Below are 12,022 nucleotides of genomic sequence, written 5' to 3' on the forward strand. Positions count from 1 at the left end.
GCAAAAACATGCATTTGTCCTTCCGCAATCGAAGACCATTTTGTCGCAAGACCTGAAATAATGTTCTGAGATTGGCTAAATGTTCTTCTTCCGTCTTTCTGGAGATCACAATATCTTCCAGATAGTTTGCTGCAGTAGGGACTGACGCACAAACAGTTTGTAGATATTGCTGAAACAATGCAGGGCTGGATGCACACCCGAATGGCAGTCGTTTGAATCGATACAAACCAAGATGCGTGTTAACCACCAAAACGCGCTGGGATTCTTCGTCCACTGGAATTTGCAAGTACGCATTTGCTAGGTCCAACTTCGAAAAATATTTACCCGGGCACAGTTTGTCAAAAAGATCTTCCGGGCGGGGTAAAGGAAAAGTTGCAATCACTAGTTGTGGGTTCACTCTTGCCTTGAAGTCCACACAAAGTCTCAATTTTACGGAAGGTTTTGGCAAAATTACTAAGGGTGATGCCCAGAGAGAAGCCTGCACACGTTCAATGACACCTTGTGATTCCAAATCGTGTAATGTTTTTGCGACCTCATCACGCAATGCGTGGGGAACATTGCGCACTCTGAAAAATTTCGGTTGCGCGTTTACTTTTAGTTCCAAATGTGCTTTATAGTTCTTAGCGCAACCAAGGCCCGGTGCAAAAATGTCTGCAAATTCTTCACATAGACAAGAAACACTGTCTGAAGGACCTGTTTTACTATAGACAAGTTAAGCAACTGAAATAAATCTAAACCAAACAAGTTCACTGCAGAAGAAGAACGAAGGACGTAAAATGACACAAGTTTTGTGTGTCCGTTGTATGTTGCAAGAAGGCTGCACTGTCCTAACACAAGGATAACTTGACCGGAATAACTAGTTAACCTAACATTTGTGGCACGCAACGAAGGTGTGCCCAGCTGTTTGTACGTGTCTTGATTGATCAGTGAAACTGCAGCTCCGGTATCGAGCTGGAATGGTATCACTTTGCCATTAATGTCCAAATCTACAAAAAGTTTATTGTCCTGCTGACGACAAGAGCGACTGTCTCGTGCAACGTGAACTGACACTGGTACATTATCACTTGCGACTTGACGGGATCTCCGGCGATGTCGACGCACACTATTTGTGGGACGTACACAGTCACTGTTCGAGAGAGTGGCACTGGGCGGAGTGGAATAAACTACATGAATTTCCATGGGCGAAGTTTCATGAGCCTGAGTATCCTTGGTTCGAATTCGGCGTGAAGCAAAGGGCCTGGAATGCTTGTGAGTTACCGATCTGAGCTTTTTCTGGCAAACACTCTGAACATGTCCTTTTTTATTACAGAAAAAGCAAATAGCCTGGCGTGACGGGCCATTCTCACGCGAATGTCTAGTAGCTCACCGCGGGCATGATTTTAGCGCTCCATTTGCTTGCCTGCGCGGCACACGTGGCTGAGAGCCTGGCGGCTGCAGCGCGACCGGGCGCGAGGACTGTTTACTGTTCCGTGCAGCTCACCCGGCGGGCCAGTTAACCTGACACACGGCTGGTGAAGGTTCAAATGATTCCTGAGCAAAGTCAAGTGTGTCCTGCCGATCAAAGATGTCTATCACTTGTTGAAGGGAGGGATTGACTAGTTTCAAAATCTGTTTCCTTATACGAACATCAGAAATGCTCTGTGCAATTGCATCACGTACCATAGTATCTGAATAAGGGAGTCCACATTGTCACTCAAAAGCACAATCCCTAGTAAGGCGCCGGCCGAAGTGGCCGTGCGGTTATAGGCGCTGCAGTCTGGAACCGCAAGCCCGCTACGGTCGCAGGTTCGAATCCTGCCTCGGGCATGGATGTTTGTGATGTCCTTAGGTTAGTTAGGTTTAACTAGTTTTAAGTTCTAGGGGACTAATGACCTCAGCAGTTGAGTCCCATAGTGCTCAGAGCCATTTGAACCTAGTAAGGCCTTGCAAGGTGGCAACCCACTCCCGATTAGTCTGACCTGCCGTAGGTTTTGTACGAAAGAAGGAATACCTTTTTGCAACTACATTGACTGATTCTTTGGAATATGCATCTAATGCAGACAAAATATTTTCGTAGGACAGAGTTGCTACGTCGCGTTGGGGAAATAATTTGACTATCACACGGTACGTGGTCACCCCTACCGATGATAACAAATAAGGCTGCCACTCGTTACCTTGAATTCTGTAGGCGGCGAGATGGAATCCGAATTGGCGTGACCACTCCGTCCAGCTTTCCAGTGCAGCATCAAAAGGTCGAAACGTTGGAACAACAGTGTGTTGTGGCTGCGTTAGCGGTGGAGCGGTGGCTGCCGCATCGTTTTGCACTGCATGTTGACCCTGGACGAGCTGTCCAAGGGCATCCAGTAAGGCCTGCGTCTGCTGATTCTGTAAGCGATAAAATTCGGACAGTACATATGGAGATGGTGGCGAAGCCATTACACCAGTAAATCAGAGCAGTATACTGAAGAACGCGATATTGCCTCGTCGCCAATGTTGTGGTTGGCAGGAGAGCCAAGACCGGGTTACTAGAGGAAGCCGAAATGCATGTGTTTTAGCTCACGCAGGCTGGCGTGAGGTCTGGAACAGGACAAGGAAATTAGAATTTAGAAAAACGGACGTAGCTGGTGGAATACTTAACTTTAATCCATTAATGGTGAACGTCGCTCTTGACGGTAAATTATTCTCAGTATCAACGGTAACTGGTAATGACGCCTTGCTAGGTCGTAGCAAATGACGTAGCTGAAGGCTATGCTAACTATCGTCTCGGCAAATGAGAGCGTATTTTGTCAGTGAACCATCACTAGCAAAGTCGGTTGTACAACTGGGGCGAGTGCGAGGAAGTCTCTCTAGACCTGCCATGTGGCGGCGCTCGGTCTGCAATCACTGATAGTGGCGACACGCGGGTCCGACGTATACTAACGGACTGCGGCCGATTTAAAGGCTACCACCTAGCAAGTGTGGTGTCTGGCGGCGGCACCACACTTTAAGTTTCACATTGGAGCTAAAATAAGACTCCACAAATAAAAAGGTATATTTGAAATGGGATATACAACCATCTGGTGAGAATAAATATTTGAAGAAACTGATGTAGTAGTTTGCAATCTAATGACACACAAGTTGAAATATGTAGAAGTTATTTTTTATGAATATGAATATAGAAAACAAACTATCCATATTTATGTAACACTGAAGAAGTTATAATAGAGGTAAATAAGAAAGTATATTTTAAATGGTTAGGATTTAATAAATGTCAGAATAATTTGAAAATATAGATAATGTAATTGTTTATGGTATAATTTAATTTTGTAAATGCTTACTTGCATCTTCTGAAACCTGCTGTTTAAATTAAATTAATTTCTTTAAAAATAGTATTTCTATTCAATAGTTCTTTTATTCTATTGTTTATGTTAACTGATTTGGATTATATTTAACTCTTAATACTTCATCACAATTTGGAGGTCTGTCTTCAACTAATTTGTGTTTATAACTTTCTTCTAAGACGTAGTTACAATCTCACAGAAATCATATGGAATTTCTTCATAAAATAATCATACCATACATATTCCTCAACTTTCAATTTGCGATGGGTAGCTCAGCATTTATCAGTAATTTTTAAGGTTACAACTACATTTACCTTTATGATAATAGTTAACATTTAACTTTTTTTTAAATTTTGCGTCTTATTTAGATTTTTCCTTTCTAGATTTGTTTTCCAATCCAATGTAATAAAGTGAAATTTGTCATTCCAAAATTTACAGAACATTTCTTTCGTTTTATCAAACTTTAAAGCTCCACCTTCAAATTCGTCATAAATATTACTTATATTAGGTATCATCTTTTCAAAACATTTTTAAGAAATTATGATTTTCCATCACTAGTTGTGTAGGAACTTTCTAACACATTTGAGCTAAATAAAATCAGACTCTTCCCTTCTGTCTTTCTCTAGAAAATATTCTCTTGTTACAACCTCATTTATGAGAGTAACATCACCAAGTAAAACTTCTGAATTATTGTTGCACTTATCTAGACTTAGATCATCATCATTATCATTGTTTTCCGCTAAAATAATTATATTAGTACCGATTTTGTCTCCTGTGTTATTACATGATATTTATGTTAATCCAAGCTAATAAAAATAACTGTTATTATCTTTATAACTGTCGTGCTGCTAAAATATGGTGACAATCATTAGAGCTGTTTTTCCACATCCATACAGACTTATATAAATTTTATAATTTTTCACATTGGTAGTTTGTTTTCTTACCCTTTAGTCATATCTTTGAACCCCAATCAGATTTACTCATTTAGTAATATCAACTTCTTTTACTTCATAAATGATTAGATTATTCCTTTTTAATGATAAGAGCTCAATTTTCAGACAGCAATTGACTACTTCTTTAAGAGATGAGTTTACACAAGCTCCAGAAGTTGAATATGAAGCTACATTTATCAATTCAAGCGTTACATCCAAATATAATAAATTATGCTGCACTAGAGATACTATTACTATTCATAATGGTCAATACAGAATCAAAATTTTTCAAAAACTTGTTTGTACACAGAAACCTATCAGATTAAGTTTCAAATAGAGTTGTTACTGAGAAGGATGTTAAAATGTGTCTGGAGGTAAAATAATAGTATTGGAAATCTTTTAGGATCCAGCACTATTGCAGAAATGAAAGGCTGTTTCTAATCATATTCTTGCAATTATTACTTTTGCATTAATTAATGTCAGTTTGCATTTAGCTGTTCCTGTGTTCATTAACATTGGGGATCTCTTCACTGATAAATGAATGCCAGTGCTTGTTTTAAGCCTAATACAGAGTTTGATGTGTATCTTGTTTTGAAACCAAATCGTTATTTGTTTGTACTGATTCGTAATAAAGTTCAGCACCTAACAATAACTGTAAGTGATGAGAGTGGTGAACTAACGATTTTAATTTGGCTGATATAATAGTAATTTTCGAGATGAGATGAAGTGATTTCTTGTCCTATATAAACGAAAAAGTTGAAAACCATCAGTTTCAATCATTTCCATTACTTTTTACCTAGATGTCAAGCAGTGTAGTTTTCTCTTGAGAGGTCAGATATTAACGATGCTAGTGTAGACACAAAAGATTGTTGGAGCAAAACGAAAAATTATTGTGAAAAGCATGGAGTATGAATTTCGAATTGTTAGATATATTTCTGTATATGATATTGAATTAGTTAAAAATAATCTTCAGAATAATAAAATACCAATCTCATTTTAAGAGCTACAGACTAAAGAGTTTGCCAGATTACATGGTAAAAGTAATTTCGAATTATATATCACAAATCAGTATATATCGATGGAATTTGATAGGCTTCCCTTCATTTCTGTAGTATTTCAGACAGATAGAGAGAATAACACTCATTACTACTTCTCCCATCTTAATGTTTATCTAAACTCCATTAAGAGATGTGGAATTTGAATGCAACAGATACATTTCTGAAAGCCATCGACTATTACTATAGTTTTAAATAATTATTCATTTGAAAGAAGATGTTTTTGCGAATCTTTATAATTTTATTGCGAATTATTCTTTGTATGCTATGAGTTGCAGCAGGAATGTCTTAGCAACTCAAAAAACAGCTATGAAACTGTGTTCTGTATTTGGTAGTAAGACACCTGAAAATACTTTAGGTTATATAGCAATAGTTTTGGAAAGGATGAAGAAATCAGCTGACAAGTTGCGCAACACAGGTTTATTAGAACACTACATTTAGGTAATTTTAAAATTATCTTCTTTAGAAAGAGAGTGTTACACCTAGAAATAGAAAATCAGAAATAGTAAATACTAGAAGCTTAGCATAAACACTTCCAAGTTACATATTGTGTTGGAAAGGTACATTGTAATATAGACATCTGACTCTTTTCAAATATAATTTCACTTCAGAAACAATAAAATGACAAGTTATGATTATCAGATAACATCAGTGTCAACTTCACATATGAAACTTGTCAACTGACTAACATACTAGGCTCTTAAGTTTACTAGCACTCTGAATAGAGGGAACCACATGTTTAATGCAGAAGAAATTATTTAAAATTATTTTAAAAACCCTTGTCTTAAAACTCATGATAACAGAAAAATTCTATAAAAACATCAAATCATTAGCGCAATTACAGGTACAATGCATGAATCTTTCCTCTCTAGAAACACAGGATGTTGATTCATTCAGATGAAAGAAGAAGCTAAAAAATTTTTAAAATCTAATTACAACTGTGACAATATAAAATAAAACATGATATCTTAAAATAGTTGTGCATATTGGAGTTTTCTTTCAGTATGACATCTGGACTATAATCTAAACTATCTAGTGCTGGATAAGTGACATAAGAAGCTGTGTTTGTGAAGTAAATGATATCTTCAACACAGCACATGCAGCCAGTAAATACCCATCAAGTGGCCATGAGAAAGGGCGTAAAGCTGTCCACGTAATTCTTATTATTATGCTTCAGCTGTTTCTGCTATAATGAGTTTTGAGACAAGGGCTTGAAATAATTCGTTTTTACCATCATTTGCTTTGAAAAACGTCTTGTGTATGAAAGAGCAGTGTTAATGATAAGCTTATAATTTTCTATAGTCATGCACTACTCTTTTGGCAGTTACTGATTATTTGTAGTGAATCATGTGCAGTTTTTGTCAATTGATTTTATGTAAGCCACTCAGTGTACTTATTTGTGCTTTTCTGGCACGTTACACACATGGTGCCCTCTGTACAGAATTACCTTATCTTAAGAGCCTAGTATGTATCCCAGTTGACAAGCTTGTGAAGGTCACAAGACATCACACTCTCCTCCTGAAGAAGATAATTTTATAATTAACGAAACCTAGGTCAAAGATTCTAATAAACCTGTGTTACATAACTGGTTTGCTGATTTTTTTCGTCATTTTCTAGACTTTCACTTTACACTTGCTATTTACAGCCATATACAAGATTTTATATAGCGATGTATGGGGAGCAAAACTTGTCTTATTAGTCAGAACATACATTTTCACAGAAAATGTCCAAGATGTGTCTTAATGCGTTCGTTATGTATGTAAATTTATCAGCTACTTGCAAAGTAGAATATGATACTTGAGGTTCCTCAACTATCAAAGTTTAGGATCAATAAAAAACATTACACTTCTTATTCTGAAATTGTTGATATAAATATGGTAAGAATATTAATAGTATTTTAAATAATAGATACAGAAGTAGTTTACTTGGCAGAAATGTGAAAAAATTATAAAAATGCACTGTCAGTGCTAAATGATAAACCTGTTTTTAGAAGATACAGAGGTTAGAAGGATACGGAGAATGAAATACTAATGTATGAAACTAAATTTTCTTAACATATTCATCCTATAAATATAGTATATTTTCTATATTGATATATTTAGTGCATTTTTGTATACTTTGTATATTCATACATTAGATATTTTTGTGATTACATTGTACATTATACTTTAAATGTAGTGTGAGACTACTGAAATTTAGTGTGAGACTACTAACATGAAAAGGTGGCTAAATTTTCGATTTGTTAAAAAAGGACTTACCAAAAAAAATGAAATAGGCTTAGGAGCACACTTTTCAGTGTAGCAATGTGAAACACTAAAGTGGCCTCATTGCCTCAGTTTACATCTGCTGGTAAGTGACAGAAAGACTGAACATAAACCTTTGTCTTTGATACTTGTCCACTCAGCCACCAACTGACAAATGCAAGGACCATACTGTTGCTTTTTTCCATTTATCATCATTCATTTGTTACACCTAAGCACTGTTTCTCATCGTGAGCTAATTGGTCCAATGGTTAAGACTTCGACCACACTAAAATCCCTGTAATGCCTTATCAAGTAGTCTTCTATGATTTCCCTTAAGGTAACTGACTCGAATGCTAGTATGGATCATTTGCGAAGGACATTGCACATTTACTTTGCCATCCGTATAGTTTCCGAGCTTATTCTTCATTCCAAATGATCTAATGACCTTTTATTGATGTGACGAAAAATCCTAATTTTCAATTTTCTATTTTCCTTTGATTGATACATGGCCCTGTTGATCCTGTACCTCTACAGCGAAATGGTTGTTGGTAGGGGTAGGGTGTCGCCACAGTTTCCCATGCAGGCATATTTGCCATCATTTCCGATTTTTTATCTAAACTCCCACATTCACTGGTATCCAACACAATCACGTCCTGTCATGAACATCAATCAAATTGAACAAGGAAAACGTGTAATAATCTGAAACTGGAACTGATAACTTGTATTACTTTTAGTCACATTCACGTACCAAACACATTGTGATGCGTTTTTTCTGTTGTTCAAATAATGTCTCTCACAGTGTCACAATGTAAGGTAGGAATGTTCATTCCTAGATGTGGAGGATATATGTCTGTTTTTGAATGTCCCTTTGGTATTTTGCAGGTGTGGTTCCAGAACAGACGTGCAAAGTGTCGCAAGCACGAAAGCCAAATGCAGAAAGGTAAGCCAAATAAATATCCACTGGTATGTGGATGCCTATTGTCATATCTATTACGCAGGATGTTTCAGAATAAATCTTTCAGTTTGCAGTGGAGTGTGTGCTGATTTGTAACTTAAACCTTTAGAGTCAGTAACACTGACGACAGTGTACTGTAAATGGAGCACTTTGACAGGTGGAACCAATGATAGGAAATGCAATTAAGATTTTGTATTGATTTCATTAGTATGTGAATTACAGGTAAGTGCTGTGCTAGAGTCAGAGCACTCCCGGGCACCATGTCACCAGGGAGAATGAAATCGATTGCCCTATCGCGTGTGGGGTGTTGTGAGACAGGCTCCAAGTGTGACAGTCAAGGGCATGATAGGAAATGGGGCCAATATGACTGCATCTGTTCGCTACTCAACTCATTGGTCACTCCAATTAGTGAGTAACGGACAAATTGGGCAATTCAAACGTCAGCGTTAATATTTGAAAATGAGTATCTTGACTCAGCCAAACCATTGATTACTGTGAGTGTACTGTTGAGGGCAACAGTACGTGATGGCAAGTGTGGCTGTTGCTATTACGGATCATAGACGCTACTTCAATGCTGGACAACTACAACTGGTTAGCAGCTAAGCCATCCCATATCATGAGCTTAGACTTTATGAATGTGAAGTTTGTATTGGTAATCAATGCATTGTTCTAGAACAAAATAAGACTGTAATACTACATTTAGGAAATTGATGTGTTTCACCAAATTTTATGAGGCGTTCAAAGTCACTACTACTTATTCTGGAAAATAACTGAAATATTTGCAACAGTCAGCAAAATTCATACGATAGTGTAGGGTATATTAGTGTATAATAGCACATTCTGAACACCTCCTGGACCAAAAGTACTGAAAACAAAAAGAAATATCTTTCCTTTTTCGAAGACATGCTGATTCTGCTATAAACGGCTTACTTCAAGCAGATCCTGAGAGCTCCTGGGACTTGCAAAAAGGAAAATAAATAATGCAGAGAAAGTAAATGGTGTGAAGTATATGCCACAGTCAGGTACAGCGAATATTGATTATTCCCTGAAGTAGAAAAAAATAAAAGTTTGATGTAGCATATATACAGGGAGGTCCACTGATAGTGACTGGGCCAAATATCTCACGAAATAAGCATCAAACGAAAAAACTACAAAGAACGAAACTCGTCTAGCTTGAAGGGGGAAACCAGATGGCGCTATGGTTGGCCCGCTAGATGGCGGTGTCATAGCCCAAACGGATATCAACTGCGTTTTTTTTTAAAATAGGAACCCAAATTTTTTATTACATATTCGTGCAGTATGTAAAGAAATATGAATGTTTTAGTTGGACCACTTTTTTCGCATTGTGATAGTATCACGTAACATTCCGCCAGTGCGGACGGTATTTGCTTCGTGATACATTAACCATGTTAAAATGGACCGTTTACCAATTGCGGAAAAGGTCGATATCGTGTTGATGTATGGCTATTGTGATCAAAATGCCCAACGGGCATTTGCTATGTATGCTGCTCGGTATCCTGGACGACATCGTCCAAGTGTCCGGACCGTTCGTCGGATAGTTACGTCATTTAAGTAAACAGGAACTGCTCAGCCAATTGTGAAACGTCAGCCACGACCTGCAACAAATGATGATGCCCCAGTAGGTGTTTTAGCTGCTGTCGCGGCTAATGCGCACATCAGTAGCAGACAGATTGGGCGAGAATCGGGAATCTCAAAAACGTCGGTGTTGAGAATGCTACATCAACATCGATTGCATCCGTACAATATTTCTATGCACCAGGAATTGCATGGTGACGACTTTGGACGTCGTGTACAGTTCTGCCACTGGGCACAAGAGAAATTACGGGACGATGACAGATTTTTTGCACGCGTTCTATTTAGCGACGAAGCGTCATTCACCAACAGCGATAACGTAAACAGGCATAATATGCACTAATGGGCAACGGAAAATCCACGATGGCTGCGACAAGCGGAACACAGCGACCTTGGCGGGTTAATGTATGGTGCGGCATTATGGGAGAAAGGATAATTGGCCCCCATTTTATCGATGGCAATCTAAATGGTGCAATGTATGCTGATTTCCTACGTAATGTTCTACCGATGTTACTACAAGATGTTTCACTGCATGACAGAATGGCGATGTGCTTCCAACATGATTGGTGACCGACACATAGCTCGCGTGCGGTTGAAGCGGTGTTGAATAGCATATTTCATGACAGGTGGATTGGTCGTCGAAGCACCATATCATGGCCCACACGTTCATCAGATCTGACGTCCCCGGATTTATTTCTGTGGGGAAAGTTGAAGGATATTTGCTACCGTGATGCACCTACAACGCCTGAGAACATGCGTCAGCGCGTTGTCAATGCATGTGCGATCATTACGGAAGGCGAACTACTCGGTGTTGAGAGGAATGTCGTTAGATGTATTGCCAAATGCATTGAGGTTGACGGACATCATTTTGAGCATTTATTGCATTAATGTCGTATTTACACGTAATCACGCTGTTACAGCATGCGTTCTCAGAAATGATAAGTTCACAAAGGTACATGTATCACATTGGAACAACCGAAATAAAATGTTCAAACGTACGTACGTTCTGTATTTTAATTTAAAAAACCTACCTGTTACCAACCGTTCGTCTAAAATTGTGAGCCATATGTTTGTGACTATTACAGCGCCATCTATCACAAAGCGAAAAAAGTGGTCCAACAAAAATATTCATATTTCTTTACGTACTACACGAATATGTAATAAAATATGGGTTCCTATTTTAAAAAACGCAGTTGTTATCCGTTTGACCTATGACAGCGCCATCTAGCGGGCCAGCCATAGCGCCATCTGGTTTCCCCCTTCAAGCTAGACGAGTTTCGTTCTTTGTAGTTTTTTCGTTTGACGCTTATTTCGTGAGATATTTGGCCCGGTCACGATCAATGGACCACCCTGTATACTGCGTAAGGGCTAATGAGGATACCATATAGACCTCCTGCTCGTTATGGGGTGCAGAAAACGGCGCTGCACATAGGTATCTCTGTTTAGTCGGTTTGGGCGCTGGATTTCTACCATTGGACACTTGAAGTATGGAGGTAGGTCTCTTAGCGTAAAGAATCGTCGTACCTATTGGAATATCTCTGTTCAGAGAATAATGCAGCATGAAAACTAAGAGTTTTGAAAAGGGCAAGGATTTCTAGAAATTACATGCTATATTCTAAGACAGGAAGATGACGCACCACGAAAGAATTATCCGAATGGGATGGATATCGGTAGATGTGATGTACATGTACAGACAAGCAAATGAGTAGAATTTCATAAAAACTTGATGATTTATTCACAAAAGAAGCAATTCAATAACGTCTAGGTCCACCCCGGCCCTTATACTATCAATTGTGAGGCTTGGCACTGATTGATAGATATGTGCCAAATTGTGTCCAATTAGAGCGTTATATCATCAAAATCCCGAGATACGCTCACATTTCAGCAAGATAATGCTCGCCCGCGCACTGCGAGAGTTTCTATTGCTTGTCGTATTTGTCAAACC

The 12,022-nt window shown here is 38.3% G+C and overlaps 1 protein-coding gene across 1 annotated transcript in view; it reads left to right on the forward strand.

Annotated features, from left to right (window-relative positions):
• LOC124616421 (short stature homeobox protein 2-like) overlaps positions 1-12,022 on the forward strand; it is a 122,670-nt gene that overhangs the window by 41,679 nt on the left and 68,969 nt on the right. Inside the window, exon 3 of the mRNA XM_047144728.1 lies at positions 8,412-8,469. Within this exon, the coding sequence (XP_047000684.1) occupies positions 8,412-8,469 (58 nt within the window). The remainder of the gene's footprint in view (positions 1-8,411; positions 8,470-12,022) is intronic.

This window comes from Schistocerca americana, chromosome 5 (genome assembly GCF_021461395.2).
Source record: "Schistocerca americana isolate TAMUIC-IGC-003095 chromosome 5, iqSchAmer2.1, whole genome shotgun sequence".
Taxonomy (NCBI): domain Eukaryota; kingdom Metazoa; phylum Arthropoda; class Insecta; order Orthoptera; family Acrididae; genus Schistocerca; species Schistocerca americana.